We start from the raw sequence: 12,642 nt of genomic DNA on the forward strand, positions 1-12,642 counted from the left end.
TTCATTGCGTTTAAGGTGCATATCACAAGCGTTGATTCAGTTTGTTAAATGAATTTCTTTCAATACATGTGGTACCCATATTAAAATTGACGCCAAACAAACAAATGTAAACAAAATTTCGCTCACTTTTTTTCTTAAGCAAGCTAAAAGTAACAGCTGATAACTGACAGAAGAAAGAATGCAATTACAGAGTCACAAGCCGTTGAAAAAATTTGTCAACGCCGACTATATTACTACTATATTACCGACAATTACTTTTTGGGCAACCCAATACTTTTTGGGGTATTAAACGAATTTTTCGAGGTGTTACAAACGGAATCATAAAATAAGCATTCTATGGTAGGGGGTATGAAAATAGAACATTAGTTAAACTCCATTTATGTTTGTTATTGATTCGATTTGGGTTTTCCTACTTCTAGTTATGAGCCAATATGATTTCCTTCCGGAAAGATCAAGACATTTTCAGTTACTCCTCTGTTATTTTATTTCAAATTGTGAACATTCGATCGTTTGATTAACAAATACGCTTCTAATAACGCCAAGGTTTAACCCTGGTATTGTAATAACTTGTACCACCAGCAACTCCTGTACTGCTACTGGAAGATGAAGACGATGAGGAAGCAGATGCGGAACTCGAGGATGACGAAGTAGCTGTAGAAGATGCTGCCGAGCCAAATAATGATGCGGCAGATGATGACGCAGCAGACGATGCTGAACCAATTTTGGTATTGCCAAACATATTTGTGTCGTGGTGGAGCCCGAATTTTGGACCCTGACGGTGATGATAGCTTTCTTGCTTCATTGAGCTATGACCGTCATATCCACCCATTATACCAGGCTGGCCGTATTTAAAGACTCCTGCCTTTACATTTGAGTTTATAAAACCATTGCTCATGTCTGAGCTATGCATCTGTTGGTCATAACCGGGCAGCGGTCCATAATCACCTCGGCTGTGCTGGTTAGTAGTGGCTGTTTGCTGAGAAACTTCCTGATAATTGTTAATATTTATAACTGGTGAATTTTGGTTGTCTCCATGTAAACCATGACCATATAACTTGGAGTGTAATGAATCACGAATATTATGTAAAATCATGCCACCATGGCATAGTTGGATTAAAATTGTGGCCAGGATATACAATACCTGAAAAAAATAATTTCAGGCTAATTACAAACACAGACTAGTTAACAATTGCTTGTCTTACTTACCAATCTCATGTTTCGTTAGTTCTCAACTGTTTGATATCACTTGGAACACTGCTGTGGGATGTACCACCTTTCAGCATTTTATATATGATAACAGGTAATAAACGGATAGTTCTAAAAAGGACAGTGCCATAAAACCAGGTTGTACAAATATTACCTGTATCTATCTCCAATCGTATTATCCTCTTTCCAAGAAAATTGGTGAGACTATTTTTTACTTGACTTTGGGAACAGCTGCCGGTCGGATTTAATTGAGGAATTATACGCAGCCAAATTTAATCTCCAAAATACACAAAACAGTATATATCAAAAAATTGCAGGTTCTAATCTACCTAAATCTACTTTAAGGGATCCGAAAGAATCGAAAAGGTACCAGGTATGTATCACCTTGTACCAGGTGTGTATTACATGAGACTGGCATCTTGCTGACTGCTCATAAATTTGCATTAAGCTGCAGTAGAAGGAAAATATGGTTATTTAGGGAATATATTCCTGGTTTAAAACTTAAAAAGAGCTATTGTTATTTGACGAATGTGACATGGTGCAAATGACGAAATCTCTTAAAAATTTGTCCCCTCGAAGAATTTGAACAATTTTCATTATTTTATTAAATAAAAAAAAACTTGATTTACTTGTAAATTAACGGCAAAGGAAATGTATAGACTCATAACAATTTGGCCAAAAAAGCTCTAATAGATGGGAGAAATGTCAAATTCTTAAGGCCTGGTTATACTCTTGTAAATGTAGTGTAGATGTAGAACAAATGTATCGTAAATGTAAAGAGGCAATTATGCTTATTAAAACGTTAAATTTTAAATTTCGAACAAAACAAGTAAAAGCGTGCTAAGTTCGGCCGGGCCGAATCTTATATACCCTCCACCATGGATCGCATTTGCCGAGTTCTTTTCCCGGCATCTCTTCTTAGGCAAAAAAGGATATAAGAAAAGATTTGATCTGCTATTAGAGCGATATCAAGATATGGTCCGGTTTGGACCACAATTAAATTATATTTATGTTGGAGACCTGTGTAAAATGTCAGCCAATTCGAATAAGAATTGCGCCCTTTGGGGGCTCCAGAAGTAAAAAAGAGAGATAGATTTATATGGGAGCTATATCGGGCTATAGACCGATTCAGACCATTATAAACACGTAAGTTGATGGTCATGAGAGAATCCGCCGTACAAAATTTCAGGCAAATCAGATAATAATTGCGGCCTCTAGAGGCGCAAGAAATCAAAATCCCAGATCGGTTTATATGGCAGCTATATCAGGTTATTAACCGATTTGAACCATACTAGGCACAGTTGTTGGGTATTATAACAAAATACTACGTGCAAAAATTCATTTAAATCGGATAAGAATTGCGTCTTCTAGAGGCTCAAGAAGTCAAAACCCAAGATCGGTTTATATGGCAGCTATATCATTTTATGGACCGATTTGAACCATACCTGGCAAAGTTGTTGGATATCATAACAAAACACGTCGTGCAACATTTCATTCCAATCGGATAAGAATTACGCACTCTAGAGGCTCAGGAAGTCAAGAGCCAAGATCGGTTTATATAGCAGCTATATCAAAACATGGACCGATATGGCCCATTTACAATACCAACAGACCTACACTAATAAGAAGTATTTGTGCAAAATTTCAAGCGGCTAGCTGTACTCCTTCGGAAGATAGCGTGCTTTCGACAGAGAGACGGACGGACGGACGAACATGGCTAGATCGACATAAAATGTCGCGACGATCAAGAATATATATACTTTATGGGGTCTCAGACGAATATTTCGAGTAGTTACAAACAGAATTACGAAATAAGTATACCCCCCATCTAATGGTGGAGGGTATAAAAAAAATGCAGGCAAATCAGATAATAATTGCGGCCTCTAGAGGCGCAAGAAATCAAAATCCCAGATCGGTTTATATGGCAGCTATATCAGGTTATTAACCGATTTGAACCATACTAGGCACAGTTGTTGGGTATTATAACAAAATACTACGTGCAAAAATTCATTTAAATCGGATAAGAATTGCGTCTTCTAGAGGCTCAAGAAGTCAAGACCCAAGATCGGTTTATATGGCAGCTATATAATTTTATGGACCGATTTGAACCATACCTGGCAAAGTTGTTGGATATCATAACAAAACACGTCGTGCAACATTTCATTCCAATCGGATAAGAATTACGCACTCTAGAGGCTCAGGAAGTCAAGAGCCAAGATCGGTTTATATGGCAGCTATATCAAAACATGGACCGATATGGCCCATTTACAATACCAACAGACCTACACTAATAAGAAGTATTTGTGCAAAATTTCAAGCGGCTAGCTGTACTCCTTCGGAAGATAGCGTGCTTTCGACAGAGAGACGGACGGACGAACATGGCTAGATCGACATAAAATGTCGCGACGATCAAGAATATATATACTTTATGGGGTCTCAGACGAATATTTCGAGTAGTTACAAACAGAATTACGAAATAAGTATACCCCCCATCTTATGGTGGAGGGTATAAAAAAAATGCCTTGATAGTGAGGGAGGTTCTGGCATAACTCAAGGGCAGGTCGAAGAAGACGTCCCTCCACGAAGTGAAGCGATAAATTGAGATGTCTCTCCAACTAAAGGATTGCGCGATGGCGGTCTTGTTGAATATTGAGAAAGGCATTTAACAACGAGGAGATGGGTCGACAGTCACCGCCCTGAGCCGAACGGGGAGACAGAATACGGCCAAAATTTCCTTCCGGACACTATGGATGCGGTGGGCAGACTGATGAGGCTTTCAGGAGACAGGCGACACACAACATTTTAGGCAGAGCTATTCCTTTGGCGTTAGTCGTAATGGCACTATAACTTAAGCATTCCACTATCCGCAACCTGTGGACACACCCGGTAGCTCTCAGCTGAACTTCTCGTAATGACGATGAATACCAAATAATTTGGAGCTCAGAGTTTCAATTGATGTGGTGCTTATAATCATCCCACGCCGCGTCGAAATCAGTATGTGTATATGACGGCCCTCAAGGCCGTGGGTTCTAGTATAGTGAGGTCGAAGTGCGTAGCGGAGTGAATAGACCCCAGTTTTACGACATAGTGCTAACATGTAATTTCTTGTTATCACATATTTTTCACTTTTTCATTTACTTTTCACAACAGGTCAGACTGGCCACCTCTTCATGGTGGTCGTTATGGCACCATAACTTCGTATACTCCATATACGAAACATTCCACTATCCGCAACCTGTGGACACGCCCAGTAGCTCTCAGCTGAGCTTCTCGTAATGACGATGAATACCAAACAAATTGGAGCTCAGAGTTTCAATTGATGTGGTGCTTATAATCATCCCGCGCCGCGTCGAAATCAGTATGTGTATATGACGGCTCTCAAGGCCGTGGGTTCTAGTACAGTGAGGTCGAAGTGCGTAGCGGAGTGAATAGACTACAGTTTCACGACATAGTGCTAACATGTAATTTCTTGTTATCACATATTTTTCACTTTTTCATTTACTTTTCACAATAGGTCAGACTGGCCACCTCTTCATGGTGGCCTACCCATTTAACCTTAATTATTAAATTTCACAGCGAAATCATAGAATAGGAGAATAGCAGTTTTCTAAACATAAATTTTTGGTTTTGAAATGTCTTCAAACTTCAAATTTTATCAGTTAACACGAAAACGGAACATAAAATTTTGTTTTTACAGAAATCACTGTGTTTTCACAAAGCAAAACAAAACAGCTGACACGTTTTCCTACATTTACGGTATGTTGACGAGGCCTTTAGTCGTTTATAAGCGAGTGCGCAAAAAAACTTTTGAGTCATTTTATCAATATTTTGAGTTTCAAGGTCTATATCAAGCACAGCTGATGGAACTTGATATGTCAATAAATTTTTGAATTCGCCTTATAATAATATGAGCTTCAAAATAAATATTTTATAAATTGATTTTAATGTTTGCTGCTGTTATGGTTCTTCAGCTTCGGTTATATAATGGTACGCGTCTAACAACCTCACAAACAACACAAACAAAATTCAAGGCAATGCAATGCCAGACAAGAAAATAATGGGGGCAAGGCAGTCTGAAGAAGTTCCCTCCAATCTGCAATTTCCAGCCCATATTGTAGTCAAGAATTCCGAAAGGACTATGTGCCCGATAATAATTTAGACAGAAAAAAAGGTGTTCGTTAAGCCATAGTACTGCACCTACCCCCGCGATTTCAGGCAGTGCCACTATACGTGCTCAACCGTCTATAATGCGTAAGTCCACCAGGGGTCCAGCGCGACGTCAAAGTTCTCACATTGGTATTGCTTGTCAGGGCCCCTATCCGTAGTGAGAACGATAGCTCCACCCATATAGGAGGGGTCTCCTAAACACACCAAGTTACCTCATATTGGGGAATATCACCAATTTTATCTTTCGGAGGTGTACGTCATCCCATCAGCAAATATTGGCAGCATACTATTTGCAATCTGAACGGCCACGCACCGAGATGGAAAGGTCATCCTCGTAGCCAACAAACTTTCACACCTTCCTTTTCAAATGTCCTGAAAATCCCACGAATATCCAAGAGCGTCAAAAAGGGAATTTTTCCCTCCACATTAGGATGGGTGGTATACTAATTTCGTCATTCTGTTTGTAACTACTCGAAATATTCGTCTAAGACCCCATAAAGTATATATATTCTTGATCGTCATGACAATTTAAGTCGAACTAGCCATGTCCGTCCGTCCGTCCTTAAGTCTGTCTGTCGAAAGCACGCAAACTTTCGAAGGAGTAAAGCTAGCCGCTTGAAATTTTGCACAAATACTTCTTAGTAATGTAGGTCGTTTGGGATTGTAAATGGGCTTTGTCGGTTCACGTTTTGATATAGCTGCCATATAAACCGATCTAGGATCTTGACTTCTTGACCTGCTAGCCAATTCTTATCCGATTTGGCTGAAATTTTGCATGAGGTGTTTTATTATGACAACTGTGCTTGTGTGAACAACTGTGCTTAGTATGGTTGAAATCGGTACATAACTTGATATATTGTAGCTGTCATATAAACCTATCTGGGGTCTCGACTTCTTGAGCGTCTAGAGTGCGCAATTCCTATCGGATTTGGTTGAAATTTTGCACGAAATGTTTTGTTATGACTTCCAACAACTGCGTTAAGAATAGTTCGAATCGGTCCATGCTTTGATATAGCTGCCATATAAACCGATCTTGGGTCTTGACTTCTTGGGCCACTATAAGACGCAATTCCTATCCAATTTGGCTGAAATTTTGCACGACGTGTTTTGTTATGACTTCCAACAACTGTGCCACGTATGATTCGGTCCATAATCTAATATAGCTGCCATATAAACCGATTTTTTAATCAGCCACTAGAGGGCGCAATTCCTATACAATTTGGCTGAAATTTTGCACGACGTGTTTTGTTATGACTTCCAACAACTGTGTTAAGAATAGTTCAATTAGGTCCATAACCTAATATAGCTGCCATATAAATCGATATGGGACCTCAACTTCTTCGGCCTCTAAAGGTCGCAAGTAATATCCGATTTGGCTGAAATTATGTACAACGGCTTCTCCCATGACCTTTAACATACGTGTCGAATATGGCATGAATCGGTTTATAGCCCAACACAGCTCCCCTATAAACCGATCTCCCTATTTTACTTCTTCATCCCTTAAGTGCGCAATTCTTACTAGATTTGGCTGACATTTTACACAATGTCGTCTACTATGGTCTCCAATATTCAATTCAATTATGGTCCGAAATGAACCATAACTTGATATTGTTCCAATAATATAGCAATTGTTTTCTTTGATCCTTTGTTTGCCTTAAAAGAGATACCGTGGAAAGAGCTCGACAAATGCGATCCATGGTGGAGGGTATATAAGATTCGGACCGGCCGAACTTAGCATGATTTTACTTGTTAAATTAGTTTTTTCTTGCTTGACACATTAAAAAATTAATAAAAATTTTAAATGTCACGGCGAATTGAATTTTCTTCGCCCTGTTTACAACTTTTGACATATCAAGCTCCCAAAAAAGATGCTTTGTTGTAGCAATTCGCCGATGCGGCCACCTTATATACACGCCTTTGTCTATGGTCTATACCTTTCCTTTGTCTTTGTTAACAAGTGGTTTTTAAAAAATATACAGTTAATAGACACGAGTTTCTTTTATTGAAAAGCTGGGCGAAATTAACAGTGGCGCCTGTTGTTACAACTACCGGGACATTTTTTTAACATATTTGCTGTGTTTTATTTTAGTAGTATATATTTATGTGCAAATCAAATAAATCGTTTCTTATTATCTGTTATTGCATGTTAACGATAACTTAGCAGTACAACTTTGCATTGTTATCCAGAAAATCTGACTTGCACTGGATGGGACTCTAATAAAACACATCAGTTATTAAATTAACTTTTATGTTACTTGGCTGTGGACCTTTATTATTGATTTTTTTTATTTTTCACATAAGTATAGTAATTCATAAAATGTATACTCTGGTTATTTCCAGGCAATATAAATATTTTGGCCGGGAAGGCTATTGTATTATTGTTAAATGAATAAATAAAACAATAAATATTTAAATCTTCTAACCATTTCAGGATTCACTGAATAAGGTTAAGCCAAGCAATCAGCCGACATAATTTTTTTTTTAAATTTTGGCAGTACTTGGCTTTGAGGATGTCAACTTTTTCTCTTTTTACATTAATTTTTTGTTTACATTTTCTCCTATTTGATGATTTCAATCGTCAAATTTGACAAACTTAATGATGTTCATGTGGCCTATCCACTTCTAACCTTCTTCTATTGAATCCTGTAACCATTTCAACTTCCTATATAAATTACAAATGCAAATTTGCCCATTAACATTCCTTTAAGGAACAGAGCAAATTCTCACATATCAATGAGAGCTGCCCGATTCAAATTCAAACTCAATGATAAAAGCGCGATTACATAGGCCATTATTTTTATACCCACCACCGAAGGATGGGGGTATATTCATTTTGTCATTCCGTTTGCAACACATCGAAATATCCATTTCCGACCCTATAAAGTATATATATATTCTTGATCAGCATAAAAATCTAAGACGATCTAGCCATGTCCGTCCGTCTGTCTGTTGAAATCACGCTACACTCTTTAAAAATTGAGATATTGAGCTTATGGACAAAAGAACCTGCTTTTGTCCATAAGCTAGATGGGCTATATCGAACTATATCTTGATATAGCCCCCATATAGACCGATCCGCCGATTTAGGGTCTTAGGCCCATAAAAGCTACATTTATTATCCGATTTTGCTGAAAGTAGGGACAGTGAGTTGCGTTAGACCACTCGACATCCACCTTCAATTTGGCCCTGATGGCTTCAGATTTGTATATAGCTGCCATATAGACCGATCTTTCGTTTTTAAGGTTTTGGGCCCATAAAAGGCGCATTTATTGTCCGATGTCGTCGAAATTTGGGACAGTGACTTAAGTAAGGCCCCTCGACATCTTTCTGCAATATGGCACAGATCGGTCCTGATTTGGATATAGCTGCCATATAGACCGATCTCTCGATTTAAGGTGTTGGACCCATAAAAGTCGCATTTATTGTCAGATCTCGCCGAAATTTGTTACAGTGAGATGTGGTAGGCCCTTCAACATTATTCTTCAATTTGGCTCAGATCGGTTCAGATTTGGATATAGCTGCCATATAGACCGATCTTTCAATACAAGGTTTTGAGCCCATAAAAGTAACCACTTACTTTTAGATATATCCGCAATAATACTTTAACATTGGCATGACCTTCAAGGAAAGTGATTCAGAGTAAACATACCACCAGATGACAAATTATGAATTCTTCGTACAAATACTGAAATGCTAAAAATAATAACAAAAAGAAGTATGGAAAATAACAGCTTCGGTACACTAATACATATTGCTTTAAGATAATAGCATATCCACAAACAAGCCAGCCCGGGAAGGGTCCCAGAGGGTCTTGAGAATTTTGAATCCATTCAATCTATATTTGTTCCATATTGGCCCAAAATGATTGAAGAGGTTTCGAGAACAGGAAAGTTACCGTGGTACTAAAAGCCTAATTTTTTGGGCAAGGGCATGTTAAGGGCCCTCCGGGCCACTTGTCTATGAATTTTATAGAGTAGTACTGAAAATAAATGTCAATATTCTAAAAAATTTATATTTCATCTCAAGTACATGTAGACACATGTCTTTAAAAAAATACAATACATATGAGATTACATATGAATTAGAGCGCGATCTATTCGTATTTGACGTACATAGGGAAATGGAAGCAGAAAGTGACAGCACATATGTAACGCACATATCGTGTTATAGCAACTTTACTTACTTAATTGGTTAAGACAACATTTGTTCCACTAGCCGAACTCATTATAGATTTCCACGCGACTCTGCTATGTTTCGTCAATTTCTGGCACTTAACATAGTTTTGAGATGTCTTTATATTTTTATTAGGGTTTTGGTCTTCCACTTTTGCGAGTAGCTGGAACTTTTGCATTCATTCTGACAATTTGACTAGCCAGCTCAATGGTTGCATTTTGATATGTTTTCTATACCAACGCACTTATACATCTTGTGGTTCATACTACGTCGATATTCGTCATCAATGCATCATATATTTTGCGAAGAATCTTTCAATCTAAAGGCTGATACTATATTCGTTTTTCACAGGTGAAAACACATGTTTTTTTATGGTTACTTTTTGAAACACTAAAAAAATCCCAATGATAACATAAAACTTTTGTTATAATTTAGTAATGAGGGAATGTCCTACCGAATAAAATCAGCAAGTTTTTTTGCTTCAAAATCTATTATCTAAAAAAGGTTATCATGGCATTCGGTTGTACGTACCGGATTGACCCGATGGATTACTTCATCGACAAAGGCCTCAGTATACAATACACTGCCTCAACAACGAAATGAAAAAAATTATCTTAAAGCGAATAAAATACCACCCTTAAAGTAGGGTTCTCAATTTTTAGTTGTGAAAAACTTTATCAAAATATCTTAATTTACTTAGTCATCTTTACGGGTTAATTGTGCCTAATTACTACTTTTAAGTTATTAGCCTTTAAGTCATTTCATTTACAATTTTTGTATATGGAGTTTGACAGTTATTCGCGTGAAAAGCCGAATAGAGTACGAATTTAGATTGTTTTCACACATATTTGTGATTTCAATAAATAAAAAGAATTTTCACAAACAATATGTTTGAATTGTTAACAATTCATGTCAACTACACTGTAGAGGTGATATCCGATAACACGTGATTTGGAGTATACAGTACTAAAATTATAACACAAAACACAATGTTACTTTGTTTAATCTACCTTGTATTAAATTTTGTAAAGTATGACTTATCGGCAGCTATCGATATCCAGTTCAAGTTTACGCATGACGGCTATCATCAAATGTTGTAAGAAAAAGGCTTATAATACTAAAGTTAATGTTTATGTTGTAACTGATGTTTTATTTTATTATCATCTCATTATCTGCAAAAAAATATTATAAAAATTTGAAGGAAATCGATTGGGTTTTGTATACCATAAATCGATTATCAGACAGTATAATCGTTTGCCCGTGTTAATTGCCATCTCTACTCAGCACTACAAGAAGAGAGAATAAATACAAGAAAAAAATAGATTGTAAAAAAAATAGAAAAATAGATGTAAAATTGTAAAATTGTAAAGAACTCAACAACTACAATATCCAAAATATCTTAGTTCCAAAAGATGGCTGATAAACCACCAACCGCTATGCCACCGGCCAGTGACCCCTTCCCTGGTAAGTCTTCACAAGTCTAGATGAAACAGTATTCAGGCGACGAATAGAGAAAGATGGACAAAAACAAAAATACCCAGGTATTAAAACGCTTAGTGATCAGTAAACCATTTCTTCATTCAAGGTTCGCGTACCCCGGGCTGGAATGATCCGCCCACCATGTCATATAATCCCTTGGCTGCAACAGCACCGGGGAGGACTCGCATTTTGAATAAGCGTGTTGCCTACCCACTACAAGGTTCTGTGACGTCAACTACTCCAACTACGAAACCCACTGCAGTAGTTTTGCCTAATCAATTGGTAGGTGGTAGCGGTCAAGGACTACCACCACCACCCATGGCCACAATGCAACCAGTGGCTGTTGTCCACCCAATGCCTCCCATGTCACAGAATTCCGGCAGCCAACAGGAAAGCATTCAACTGCCACTCGATGCATTAATGGTAAGTTTTCGTAACCTAAGGGACAAAGTTCCTTTGGTGCAAGAGTCAGTGAATGTACGGCGAGAGGAGATTGAGAGGCGCCTGGGCATCATAGAACAACTCTGGCAATCAGGAAATTTGAGTGAGGCTGTAAAACAAAAAATATATAACTTAAGTTTGGCTGTACAGCGTAATGCCCACAATGAGGCTACAGAAATATACACTTCGCTAGTCGCCAACCACGCCAACGAATGTACATCATGGGCTGTTACATTAAGACATATAGTACTGACAATAGCGCCAACGCAAACGCCAATGACCGCCACCGCAAATACGGCCAATATAACTATTGCAGCGTTCACAGGAAGCGATAGCAGTCTAGTTGGATCCAGTACCGGAGGTAATACGACGCTATCTGCAATACCCACCATGACTGTGTCGGCCATGCCACGTTCAGCAACGAACAGCAATGAAGTCGATGGCAATAGCAGCAGCAATGTTGCAATATCAAGGATTCAGCACATATGATAAATAACAGCAGGAATATCAGAGCCGTAGGATAGGCGAAGGTTTTTATTTATAAATTTTTAACTTCCAAGATGTATTTGTGTGCGTGTGTTTATTTGCTTATAAGGCTTTTAAACTCTCGAGAAAAAGTTTTAAACTTTGGTATTCTAAACAATGTAATAATTAATAATATAATAAAAAAAGCTCCTCGATAATATAATATGCCAACATTGTTTTAGAGCAACGTATTCTAAAAACACTAATGAGAACATTTTGGATAGTTAATGCAAAAATGTTTCAATTTGAAAATTACAAATTGAAAAGCCCTGCATGGCATAACTATGAGTACCACACAGTTTGCAAACTTGAGCTTCGTTCTGTGTGGTGTTCATCGTTGTCATGAAAAGCACAGCTGAGAGCTACCGGGAGTCTTCACAGGTTGATAAAGTGGAATGTTTCATACGGAGTAGTTGCAACCGGAGAAAGAGATTCTCAGTGAGAGGCCGGGCGGCCCATGCTTTCCAAATACTGAATGCCTATAATGCCCCGTATGGACCGGAACGAACCTCATCATACATGGGAGCTTCACATTCAAATATGTGGCTATTTGAATATACAATGCAGATCTGTCATCCAAATTTAAGGCCAAGTTGTCGAACCACCTAAAACACTTCCAGGCGGACATGGGAAAATCTATACTCAGAAAAG

General features: G+C 38.0%; 2 protein-coding genes across 3 annotated transcripts; one reads left to right on the plus strand and one right to left on the minus strand.

Annotated features, from left to right (window-relative positions):
* Window positions 1-466: 466 nt before the first annotated feature.
* Window positions 467-9,652, minus strand: LOC106080847 (putative uncharacterized protein DDB_G0277255). 2 transcript variants are annotated; one of them, XM_013242436.2, is made up of 3 exons: window positions 9,557-9,652; window positions 1,207-1,654; window positions 467-1,141 (listed from the first exon to the last, which is right to left on the minus strand). In XM_013242436.2, the coding sequence occupies exons 2-3, from the start codon at window positions 1,213-1,215 to the stop codon at window positions 530-532; spliced, it is 621 nt and encodes a 206-aa protein (XP_013097890.2). In that variant the 5' UTR covers window positions 1,216-1,654; window positions 9,557-9,652; the 3' UTR covers window positions 467-529. The 2 variants fall into 2 exon arrangements, with proteins under 2 accessions (XP_013097890.2, XP_013097889.2); XM_013242435.2 differs by lacking the exon at window positions 9,557-9,652 and adding an exon at window positions 4,709-4,838.
* Window positions 9,653-10,803: 1,151 nt separating this feature from the next.
* Window positions 10,804-12,156, plus strand: LOC106080853 (steroid receptor RNA activator 1). Its single transcript, XM_013242446.2, has 2 exons — window positions 10,804-11,010; window positions 11,132-12,156. Exons 1-2 carry the CDS (start codon window positions 10,959-10,961, stop codon window positions 11,953-11,955), a joined length of 876 nt encoding a protein of 291 aa, XP_013097900.1. The 5' UTR covers window positions 10,804-10,958; the 3' UTR covers window positions 11,956-12,156.
* The last annotated feature ends 486 nt before the right edge of the window (window positions 12,157-12,642 follow it).

This window comes from Stomoxys calcitrans, chromosome 4 (genome assembly GCF_963082655.1).
Source record: "Stomoxys calcitrans chromosome 4, idStoCalc2.1, whole genome shotgun sequence".
Lineage (NCBI taxonomy): Eukaryota > Metazoa > Arthropoda > Insecta > Diptera > Muscidae > Stomoxys > Stomoxys calcitrans.

Coding starts and splice junctions, on each gene's coding strand:
- LOC106080853 (XM_013242446.2), top strand. CDS start 10,959: ATGGCTGATAAACCACCAACCGCTATGCCACCGGCCAGTGACCCCTTC. Junction 11,011..11,131: donor GGCCAGTGACCCCTTCCCTG/GTAAGTCTTCAC, acceptor TCTTCATTCAAG/GTTCGCGTACCCCGGGCTGG.